The 12,355-nt window shown below is 44.0% G+C and overlaps 1 protein-coding gene across 5 annotated transcripts in view; it reads right to left on the bottom strand.

Annotated features, from left to right (window-relative positions):
• Nucleotides 1-12,355, bottom strand: part of COQ6 (coenzyme Q6, monooxygenase) — a 70,742-nt gene that overhangs the window by 34,787 nt on the left and 23,600 nt on the right. For 2 of the 5 annotated variants that reach the window (XM_085889663.1, XM_085889668.1), the window contains exons 3-8: nt 10,088-10,146; nt 7,324-7,450; nt 6,341-6,528; nt 3,484-3,600; nt 2,794-2,856; nt 2,425-2,532 (exon numbers count right to left, since the gene is read on the bottom strand). In XM_085889663.1, coding sequence (XP_085745789.1) covers nt 2,425-2,532; nt 2,794-2,856; nt 3,484-3,600; nt 6,341-6,528; nt 7,324-7,450; nt 10,088-10,146 — 662 coding nt within the window. The remainder of the gene's footprint in view (nt 1-2,424; nt 2,533-2,793; nt 2,857-3,483; nt 3,601-6,340; nt 6,529-7,323; nt 7,451-10,087; nt 10,147-12,355) is intronic. The other 3 variants (XM_085889664.1, XM_085889666.1, XM_085889667.1) reach the window with 3 other exon arrangements.

Here is a 12,355-nt window from a genome sequence, read left to right as displayed (position 1 = left end):
TGGCAGTGACGACCGTGTACCAAGATGTCCCGCTTTGATCGGACACCTGACCCATGACGTTTTTTATTATTATTCAATTGAATTTAGAATGGGATTAAAATAAATTCAATTCAAATGAGATGGAAGACCAAATAGGTACAGTCCTTCATTGGAATAATCAGAAGGAACCCAAACAAGCAAAAAGCAAAGATAAAGTCATCAGGAAGAACCTGCATAGGATTCACATTTGAGCTGCTACTCCTCTACCTTCAAACCCATCCAGGCACAGCCAAGTGAGCCTTAAAAAAAAAAAAAAAAACAGGAAGATCCCAGATCAAAAAATTAAATAATTATGGCTGCCAGACCATGTGTCTGATGAAGTTTAAATTTAAAACATGTATTCCTCATCACTATCAGATTATGATTGTGAAGTTTCACGTCGATTGCTGAAGTGGTTCCAGAGAAAACATTATTTAATATTTTTTTCTGAAATCCAATATGGCTGCCAAACCATGTGACATCAATTATTCCTGAACAAACTTGTACACGCATACCTTGGGAAACATTTGTGTGAAGTTTCCACTCGATCAGTCCAGCCGTTCTGGAGAATAAGATTTTTTTAATAAGTTTTCGGGTAAATCCAATATTGCTGGCAAACCTTGTGCCATGTGACATCATATGTAGGAACCTTTTGTTCCTCGTGGATAGGTGGTCATATGTGTAAAGTTTCACATCGATATGTTCAGCCATTTCAGAGAAGATTTTTGAAGGTTCTTTAAAAAAAAAAAAAAAAAAAAAATTTTAAACAAAGACGACCGAATCACGTGACTGATGAAGTCATGAATTTTTTTTTTTTTTGTGGTCCACTTTTATCCAAAGATGACCCTCAAAAATGTTCATACTGATCGGATGTAGCATTCCACATGTGCAATTATGACATCATAAAAAAAGTGTCATACATTCCCCATGAGTACTTGCTATTTTTTCCATGGTGCGGTGTCAGAGATAGAGGTCCAAAGTTTTTCAGTTTGTCCAATATGGCTGCCACGTGACCTATGACGTCGTAATTATCATTAAAACATTCCATACGAGTTGTCGCACCAATGGTGAGAAATTCATCTCAATCTGACAAGTGGTTGTGGAGAAACACGAAAGTTCTGTGAGTCCAAGCAGACAAACAAACAAAGGGACCCAAATGCAATACCCTCTCCATCGGCGAGGGTAATAATGAAAAAAGAGGCTCCAAAAAACATCATCATTCTCCTTCGGCGATAAAAAAGTGCAGTTTATACAGCGGAAAATGCGGTGTACGAGGTGTATTCAAAAAGTATCCAACCTTAATTTTTCATGCGTAAACAAATGAAGCTCGGGGGGCGTGGTTTGGTGCACGTATGTAGGTGATCCTAATCAGTATGCATGAATATTTTCCCGCCTGCAGAGGCTGTCAGTCACCGACAGACCGCCGATGAGTGAGGAAGTGTAAGTGGGCGCTGTTGGATTTTCGTTTTTGACAAAATGACGGAAAAACTTGAACAACGATACTGCATCAAATTTTGTGTAAAGCTTGGCGATTCCCAAGTGGAAACGATCCGCAAGATTCAACAGGCCTTCGGGAACGAAGCAATGGGCACCACACAGATAAAAGAGTGGTACAACCGCTTCAAAGATGGTCGCACATCAGTGGAAAGTGAAGCACGTTCTGGTAGGCCCTCAACATCCCGAAATGAGATAGTCATTGACCAAGTGAGGACCCTGCTGATGCAGGATCGTCGAATCACGATCAGAGAACTTGCAGACGAGGCGGGCGTCAGCATTGGATCCGTTCATTCCATTGTGACTGAGGATTTTGGCTCAGGAGAATCTTAGCGAAGTTCGTGCCAAAGCTGCTAACGATCGAGCAGAAGCAACTCCGTTTGGAGATCGCACAGGACATGCTGGAGACTGTGAACAGCGATCCCAACTTCTTCGACACAGTGATCACTGGCGATGAGACCACAGTGATCCATCATTTTGTCAAAAACGAAAATCCGACGGCGCTCACTTACACTTCCTCACTCATCAGCAGTCTGTCGGCGACTGACAGCCTCTGCAGGCGGGAAAATATTCACGCATATGGATTAGGATCGCCTGCATCCGTGCACCAAACCACGCCTCCCTAGCTTCATTTGTTTACGCACGAAAAATTAAGGTTGGATTTTTTTTGCACATACGGCCACGCACGTACGGGCCCGCATTAGTATCAATTAAATTAAAGAGTGTCCACTGTACGAGTATACAAGAAGTTTGGTGTGGAGCGAGCATCAAAACCAAGTACAGCCAATCTTTCTCGATGGAGATTCACAATAAAATGGATGCAATTATTCAAACATGTGAAGAATATGTTAAATACACAAAGCCAAGCTTACAACAGCGTTAAGATGTACAAAGTTGGTGTTTGCCACGTACGAACACAGAGTTGATGGCGTCAACAAATGTTTCCTCCGACATGTCCATCAGCTCCTCGGCATGGTGAGGGGACGTTGACCACACAAGGGAACTCAAGTCTTCACTTAGCTTTTTGGGAGATTGAGTGGGGGGGGGGGGGGTTCAAAAAATAAAAAAGAGACTTTATACGCCTTTGCAACATGCAATTAATACATAAAATAGTTTTGATCTGTAGACAGAAGATAATGCTTTAGGAACACAAATTCACACCGCAACGTGTCGGGAAAACATATCACTGCGGTGCGATTGCATCACAACCAAGAGCAACAACGTCGACTCTCATGTCATTGTGTACTTCACAATGACAAATGACCGTGCACTACGACTTACGGGCAGCATAGCAATCGGACCACTGGGGAGAAAACGCTGCCAAGCAACGTTGTTTTCTGTTGGCTGCGGGATGGAAGGAACGATCATCACAATGCTGCAAGCACAAATAGGGTGAGACTAACATGTGGTTCATTTCCGGTAGATGTTGATGTACCTTACACTCTTAGTACAGTGCTGATCCTGCCGAAGCTGCTGCCTTTTAAATGCTGAGCATCAAGGAAGGATGCAGCACATACCATTTAAAATAAAGTCTTTGGTGCGACTCGGCCGGGGTTCGAACCACCGACCTCCCAGACTCAGGGTGGACGTTCTAACATGATGCCACTGGGTCTGGTAGTTTAAAGTTACGCAACCTGATTGTAAAGGTACCTTGGAACGTGAACTTTGTTTTGACAGCCTTGAACAGTTTCCCATATCTGGGGCACCATTAACACGATTGGTCAACTCGACCAACTCTCAATTGGAAATGAAAATACATTAAATCGATTATTAAATCATCGCTTTTCACGAGTATAATTTATCTGTAAAAGGGCCATCTACATATTACATACACACTAATGGCAGGATTTTCGAGTCCCCTTTGTACGTTTATTAAAATAGTGGCCAAAAAAGAAAACGAGCAATTGAGCAATCTCTTTTACAGAACTTATGCCACAAAAAGGTTCTCTGTAGAGGAGACAGTGCATTTACCCACGTCACCTCGGCAAGGTGCAACGTCGCAACAATGGCCGTCTGGTCGTAGTCACATCGGATGGTGCGAATCCCAGAAGACTCGCGAGCCAATGAATTGATTCCGTCTGCTGCTATCTGCCAATCACATCGAATCGAACAAATGTTTTTGTGGGGTCTTCCGAGATCTCCCAGACAAACAAAAAAACTTTTTACAGTATCTAAGGCTCACTGAAGAGCTTACAGACACACTTAGAGGATTGACAGGATGGCCTAGATGTATGCACCCTCACCTATGAGATGAGAGGGTTTGAATCCCGACCCAGATATATACTGTCATGCCGATGTTTCACAGGCAGGGCGATTCATCCATGTGTGTGCCGTCCCTCGGATGGACGTTAAACTGTGCGTCACATTTGCTGGCATTACTTGGTGGATGTTAAACACCCCATGGTGTCCTTCGCGAACAGTCAGCAGCACCCTGGATAAATGACAAATTCCTGCCTGAACTGCCGGTTGCAAGTGGTTTGGTCTTCTTGCAGGTTCCTTGACACCTGGTTGGTTGCACTGCTTGATACCTTAGAGTGGGGTTGCTGTCCAATTCAGCAGCTTCTGCACAATAAACCAATTGACCAAATGGTTCAAGGTTTCATGTGAAGGGCCTTCTTCGGATGTGAAGGGGCAAACAACACACATTGTACACACGACAATGTAGGTTGGAGATAACAGACGTACACTCAGACAGAAAACATAAGAATAATAATCGAGTGTACTGGCACAACAAATATATTTTATGAATATAAAAATCCTTAACTCCGTTGCTCGTTTCACTCAATACGACACACATTTTGTTCCACTCGGATAGCAGCTCTGCACTTACTCCAAATACGCCAACAGGGTGAAACCATGGTACGTCAATGGAATAATGATATTTACGAAGCCGGTGTGTGTTCGTTGGTGCCTTTTTTTTTGCATTTACCAATCCGTGATGGAATGGTCATGAGGTTAAAAGTGCAGTCTTGCTGTGCTGCATGACCGGCGAGGCAAGTGAGCACGAGTTTCTCAAACTTGTTTATGAATTATCAAACTCGGTCAGGACTGGCGTTAATGTGAAGTTGAGAAGATCCGTGCGACCGCTGAACACTTCCCCATTTTTGGGCGGCCGTCCATCACGATGTTCTGTGGCGATCCCTCTTATGCCTTCAAGTAGAAATTCAGCAAAACGGTGGCCAAGTGAGGATCCATGTATCTATCACGCCACCCATTTGGTTTGTACATTCAAAGGTGTAATGTCAGTCATGACATTTGTCGGTTAGTAAATAATGTTCTATTATTTCTATCTAAATAATGTAAATAATAATGGTATTTACAATACCATTAATGCTCTGGGCGCAGCTCAGAACAGATGCAGAAGCATTCTGGGAAGCTAAAAGCTTCAGGCTCTTTGTGAAGCTTACAGCTGGTGCAGGCTGACATCACTCTGCGAAGCTTACATTGCGTTCTGAGGTTCATATCGAGCCACGAGGCCATCGGTGTGACCAGGCCCATTCTACGTTTTATCTACATACAAGTGCTACTTGTTAATGAAGAAAGATTGGAATGTATATTGTACGCATTTTCATGTCAACGTATTGCGCGTCACGTACATTCCTGCCACTTGCATAACGTACTTCGACGCCATCTGAGGTCTGTTTCCTGTTCGTTTGATTTATCGTGGCACTCCAATGCATTTCTGAAGTATTGTTGTCACAAAACAACATCATTCCTTCAGTTTCACGGAGCTTTGAGGAGCTTTACAAAGCGATTAAAGAACTTTCTTGAAGCTTCTTTGGGAATGAATAAATGGCCGAAGGCTTCTGTATGAACACTACTACTTGTGTCTACATCTGCGTACGACATCCAACGATCCTGCGATATTACGATTATGAAACCCCTCACGGCAGATCAGTGCTTGCCGACGTTAAAAAAAAAAAGGCTTGCGAGAAAGCATTCCCTCGAGACGTCAAAAGCAGGTATTCGATCAAAAGCTCGGGAATAACTCCCTTGGATTTACAATTGGCGTGTCGTTAGACTTCACAGAAGAATGTGTATGTAATGCTACTGGTGCAAGAAACACCCGAGGGGTGTGGGAATACTGAGGGATTTATTTCTGGAGCACAACACGCCAATCAGCATTCTCCGACCTTTTGCCTCGTGGTGTTGCACCGATGACGCGACACCAGAGTTTGCTAAACGTATACACGACCTCGAGGTGCCCAAAACGAGTGGACATCACGTTGCCCACCATTTCTTCCAGCAACAGTGGATAATCGGGAGACTCCATTGGCCAACGGTGGATCAAGCTCTCTCTCTCAGTGGCCTGCTTCGACTGAGGATTATTCTTCAGACCGCCACCAATAAATGGAGGACGGAGGATAAATGGACTGATTATAATCATCAGTTGGAATTTTATTTGGCAAAAAAATAATAATCACATGATAGAATGTTTTTGCTTTTCGCACTGAATGGAAATTTGGAGTGAGTATATACTGTTTAAAGTGCTAATTGGTGAAAACATCATGAATCCTTCCAAGGGGATACGATCTTAAAAAAAAGAAAATAGCAGTTAATTTGATATCAAAACGCATGGAATCTCAGCATCATTTGCTTGAGTTGTGGATGGAAGGGGTGGGTTGTTATGAGGAAGGAGAGTGTCTTCAGTTAGTGTGTATTGCCAATAAGAGGTAAAGGCAGATCAACATCGTGTCAACGGTCCTAAAGGGTGTTGGGTGGGGGGGGGGAGGCCATTCAAAGCAACACGACCAGACACTAAATCCCTGCTTTTGTCCAAGACACTAAATCCGATACTATTTGGTATCGGATGAAGGAACAAACATACCAACAGCCTCGTTTGCAAGACCTTTCCGTCTGCAAGCTCCACTTTCACCCACGGGCACGGTTCATCCGGTCCTTCCATAGTTTGCTCCACACTCTCGGATGTCCACTCGTCCAATTCCTCACTCTCAGGTGTAGCTGCAGGCCACGTGTACTTCACCACGCGACTCTTGTACAATACGTTCACCTGGTCTGCATCCACCGATCGAGCCGTTATGTACACATTTGAGGCTGACACACTCGATGTAAGATGTCATTGAAAGAACACTTGACACGTCAATTTCCAAATTCCACAACATTTAATGCTCTTATCTACGTCGGGTTTAAACCAAATAATCGAGGACGTGGATGGGAACAAATATACCAGAAAGGACCTGTGGAACGCGAAGATAAATACTTTGAGAGATGATTTTAAAAGCTGTGGAACACAAAGATTCCAAAAAGAGGAAGAACAGGATAAAAGTGGCGAGGTGGTGATTGGGGAGGGATTATCAGCATATTTTGAATATACAAAGGTTGAGGCTCATGGAAGGATTGGATAATAGAAGATAGGTTACAGCATGAACATCATCCATCTGTTATCCAATCCACATGCTCAGGAAGCAGAGGTGCGTTTGGAGAAGTGGAAGAAAGAATGCTGGAGTGCAGTGTACCAATGAGAAAATGAAGGGATGGAACGCGTGGTGAATGCCACCGGTGTGCACGTGTTCAATCCACGTGGGAACATGACAGATATATTTACAATCTCAGTTCATCACATGCCCTGTACAATGTCCCCTGTCCCCATCTTCCTATTTTACAATCCGTAAACATGATTGCAAGACATTGTTCGGTATACCCACGAAGTTTGGAGACGATGCGTAGATAGGAGATAGGAAACGAGAGACAGTGGTATTATTTAAAACGATTTTAAAGTTCTCAAGGAGTTTTAGTTTTTGATTAAATTTTAAAATGAAAGACTAACTTACTGCTCTCACTCCCTCTCACCTTTGATCGACTCCAACTGCTTCGTGAGAGCGGTCATGACAACATCGTTCTCCACAATGAATGCCAAATCCTCAACAAAGTCCTCTTTGTCGAACGTAATGAGTGCGTCTGAACAAGCATCCCAGACCTTGAGAAGAATAGAGGAAAAGAAGATCACAGCAATTAACAAAAGTAGATGTGTAAAATATACGAACGAGAGGGTTCATAGAACACGTTACCTGCATGGTGTTCAAGTATATACTTCAATTTTAGTAAAATAATGATTTTAAAAAGTCGTCAAGAAAATTCTGGAAGTTTCGTGCTATTGAAGTAGTCTTAGACACCATGTTATTTAATGTCCCCAAGTAATGCTAAACGGAAGAGTTTTGGAAGTGCACGGAGGCGATTTGTGTTCTGCAGGGTTCAAGTACATAATTTAAATAAAATAAAGATTTTAAAGGTTGTACAAATAAACTAATTCTGGAATTTACCACCACTGACGCAGTGTCTATGACACCACCTTATTTAGAAAGTTATGTTATTTCGTCGTGTCTGTTGTTCGTGTCCTTTCTGAAGTCCTTAAAAACGGAAACTTTCCTGTTTGGAATGATTTTCAATTTTGTTTCACTGCTGGACAGGTAGAGGTAAAAAAATACAGTATATATTTTTTTTTATCTCACTCCTTCCTGCACATACACAATCGGGACAAATTCAGAGACAAAGTACTGCTAAACTACAAGTTCGTTTTCTGATTCATGTTCAAAATATAACATTCAATTTAAATCAAGTTGTTCCTCGATCATAAACTGACGTTTGAGGACAGCCAGCAGACGGACGGATGGATATATGAACCAATTGCTCAACCCTGCTTTTCACTTCGCCTATGCAGGGTAATAAATACATAATACATACCCATCGATGTCGAGTCAATTCATGGCTGGTAGGATAAACGAGAGGTACGCACACTCACCTCTGAGCTGTTTTGCCCGGGTTTTAATCTTGGCCAAGCTACTGCATAATCTTTCTCTTTGGTGTTTCGCATGCAGAGCTTTATCCGTCAGAAGGATGTTAAATCAGATGTCCCATCTGCTAGCAGTGGATGTTCAAGATCCCACGCTATCGTCAGCACCCTGAGCACATTCCAAATTATTGTCCGAGTCAACGACAGTGCAAGGTCAGCCTCGACCAGCAGTACATGAAAGACTTGGGCCATAAATGTGCCCTAATCGACCCCACTAGAAGGTGGGAATAATTTGGGCAGTTAAAGTAGTCGTCGTAGTCACATACAGTTCACTCGGACCCGAGGGAGATGGAGATGGAGCACGATTGTGGGTCGGCATTTCCCTCACGCGGTATGTCCAACAAGGTGCCAGAGTTGTCATCAAACTCACTTCTCATCTTTCAAACTCAAATTCTCCCAGTAGCTATTTGCACATCTCCCTCTTCTTCTGTATACAGGCACAAGGCTGTGGAGGAGCATCGTTGGCTGAGGGCGTGGCGATGCAGATGATGCAGTGCCCCCTGCAGTTTCGAGCAGGAATTGGAATTTCACCGTGGTGCCGGCAATAGCTCGACTACTCTTCGTGAAGGACACTCTGGAGTCTTTTCACGTCCACCAACTAATGCCGGCAGACGTGATGTCCAGTTTAACGTCCATCCCGAGGGATGGCACACACACTGATGACTCACCCTGTCTGTGAAACACCAAGATGACAGTTTACAGTTGGGTCAGGATTCAAACACAGGCTCGGCAGCTTGAAGGCGAGTGTGCGTACCTCGAGGCCATACTACCAGCTTCTCTGCGCATCTCGTTTTGGCATACTCAGTTTGGGATATTCTTATGTCATGCTTTTTATTTTGGAAATAAAATCTCAAAGCAATTTCCTGTGCAAGGAGTGCAGCTGCACAAAACCTGCTCAAGGAAACGAGCCAAACGTGGGTCATATCAACTTCAGAGTACTGTTCTGCAGTTTCATTCGGCACTGCCACGTTTTTTTCTTTTTTCTTTTAACCACACATTTCACCGCACGGGTTACAAAAAGTTCGATACGGGTGCACAAAGTCAAAATCACTGCATTTAGCTATGTCTACGGAAACTGGTGAACAGGAAAAAAAAAGACGCTATAACAGCACGTAAGTTGTTAAAATAAATCTCGTGATTTACTCATTCGTTTATTCTCCACGAGAAGAAGAAAAATTGGAGAAATTGCAAGATAACTTGAGAGACAATTTGCTACATAACGAAGCAGACATGTAGCTCGGCTGACGGATAAAAATATAAATGAAATAACGAAACAAATACAGCAACAGACAAGAACGACACTCTTTCAGCGCATACCTCCGTCAGGCTGAACAGTTTACATTTTGTATCCGACTGATAGGCCGAATCTGCATCCGGATGTTAACCAAAATCTAAACGATCGGTCCTTGGCAGTTGTCACACACCCAAGATGTCTGCCAACTTTTGTTCAAATCTGTCCATAACATTTTGAGATATCCTGTTCACAGACAAACAAACAAACAGGGGAGAATACATAAATTATGTACACCTTCAGCGGCGAGAAATGAAGGAAGAAATTTGAGAAAGAGAAATGGCTAGACAGTAAACACGCACACGCACGCACACACACGCACGCACGCACCAACTAGTTGAGGACGCCGTTCGGTTTCATTCAGAATAAAAATAAAAGAGGAGAGATTCACGTTTATATCTCCAGTAGTAACTTGGTACCGTGCCTGAGGTTTTTAACGTACACTTGCATCACGGATGGTGTTAGCAACGTACCTGCATGCGCTTGAACGGTTTGAATCTCATCGTGGAAATTTGCTCCCATGCTCCGATACCTGGAAATTCAGACACAGACATTCATGGTGTGAAAGTTTTGCAAATCAAATGTGCCAAACGCATTAACTTTGCCACTGATGACAACCTCTTTTAAAAAAAGGTCCATTTCTTAAATGTAAAAATCGGATAGGTTGTTCATGCCGAATTTACATTAATCGTCCTCCTCCTCCTCCTCTACCATGCCCAATGCAGGGCGTTGGTCCTGCCGAAGCAGTTACTGAGCTACAATCCCAGACGGGTCGCCGCTCCGACTCAGTGTGACCACTCTTTGGCTTTTTTTCACAAGATCTTGGCTATTCGTTGTTCACCTTGGTGTCTTGGTTTTTCTATTATCATCGCTTTCCCGAAACCTTGTGAATTCCTGGCTTTTTTCATCGGCTCACCTTGGCATTTATGAAAATGAGGAGTGGTCACACTGCTCCGACTCAGGAAGTTAGGACAGGAATTTGTAATTTGGTCATGGTGGAGACGATAGCTCACCTACTCTTCACAAAGGACACCGTGGGATCTTTAACGTCCACCAACTAATGCCGGCAGACAGGACACCCAGTTTAACGTCCATCTGAGGGACGGCACACACGTTGATGAATCGCCCTGCCTGTGAAACACCGGGACGACAAGTTGGAGCCGGTTCGGGATTCAAACCTAAGATAGACAGCTTAGAGGTGAGTGTGCTAAGTCACTACCTCGAGCTGGGTTGTCCTGCCAACATGAGATTAAATTACCACCCAAAAAAATCCCAGGGAGTGGTAGACTGGTGAGTGGGAAATAAGACGGTATAACAGCATGAAAGATGTGAGAATAATGTTGTGATTTATTTATTCTCTCCAAGAGTGAAGGCTCATGAAGAGCAAAGTTAAATTGATGATGCAAAGAGAGAATGGGGAGGAAACACTGAAAATCAAGTAAGGGGGCTGTGTTTGGAAGGGTTAATGGGGCTAATAAAGATCATGGGACAGGATGGGGGAGGACAGGAGATGGCAGTGCACTGCCTGCTTTAAGCCGTGGAGGGAAGAGTGGGAAAGAACGGCCTCTGGTAGTTGTGTCTGCAGACTGTGGGGGGGGGGGGTGAGGTGGGGGAAGTGAGGAACAAAGGAGTTGAGGTGTGCAGTCTACCTGGACCTTAGAAGTTCAACCAGGAGGGGGTAAGAACATGTGCATATTCCACATGGGGGAGTGGAGGGACAATATGAGCAAAATTTATAGTTACAGTCATTCAGCAAAATCTCATCTCTAATGAAAGAGTAATATCTTTACCATTAACACACGGCTACTTGTGATATGCATTCCAAATGGAGTGACATACAGTTTGTACAATGAACTCTGTGAGCCCAGCTCTCATGGGAGAGGGAGGGAGGGTAACCAGTGTTAGGGATTGCTTCGAAATCACTTGCTTCAAAATATAGACAATCATCGGAGTTGAGGTTTGAAAGAATATTCTCCACTTTCCAAGGTGCAAAAGACACAGAGTCCAAGAGCAGTTGGGTACAACAAGGAAGGGTGTGTTACGGATCTGGAAACCATATGTATTCAAACATACAGATGTCCCAAAGGTCAGGTATTCCGGTAAGTACATGTGTGACAGGTCCCTTCCTTTTGTCTAATGGGAGAATCAAAAACGTGCGTTGCGACTTCTTATTTTTTTAGGTAGGTTATAAATCTCTACATCCAACGAACCCTCCAATGAACAACCAACAACCATTCCATTCCCCCATCACGACCCACTATCCACCCGCTGTCGACAAACACTCTGACTTTGCCAAGGCAGGGTCTTGCAGCAGTTCCTTGCCGCTTCCTCAAGCATCCCAATTCAATCTGGCGGTGGGTCCTTTTTAGCGAGTCTGCAGTTTTTCCAGCCTGGCCGAAAACCCGCCCAGAAAGAGCGGACCCATTTTAGCCCCATCCAATCGGGGCGAACAGTGACGTCGGCTTCACCAAGGCCCCTCCCCTATCAAGGGAGAGATATAAAAATGACGGGTGGGGTTGCGAGGGGGTCATGTTTTTTGGGTTGCGCTGGAGCTCTTGAGTGGTTACGAGCAGTGGTTATGAGGGGCTGTTACGAGTTCTTCGTTGGTTTTTGCTGTCACGAGGGTTGAGCAGAGGGTCATCGAGGTGGCGAACGCGTCTCTGCTGGGCCTCCACAAGTAAGGGCAGAGTGACCCCAACAGTCCTACGTGGACCCCGACTATTCACCACCCGAGCTCCGCC

This window comes from Eptatretus burgeri, chromosome 7 (assembly GCF_056783735.1).
Source record: "Eptatretus burgeri isolate ZD-2024b chromosome 7, Ebu_testis_v1, whole genome shotgun sequence".
Lineage (NCBI taxonomy): Eukaryota > Metazoa > Chordata > Myxini > Myxiniformes > Myxinidae > Eptatretus > Eptatretus burgeri.
Note: the sequence above shows the minus strand (reverse complement) of the source record. Positions and strands in the feature narration are given on the sequence as shown.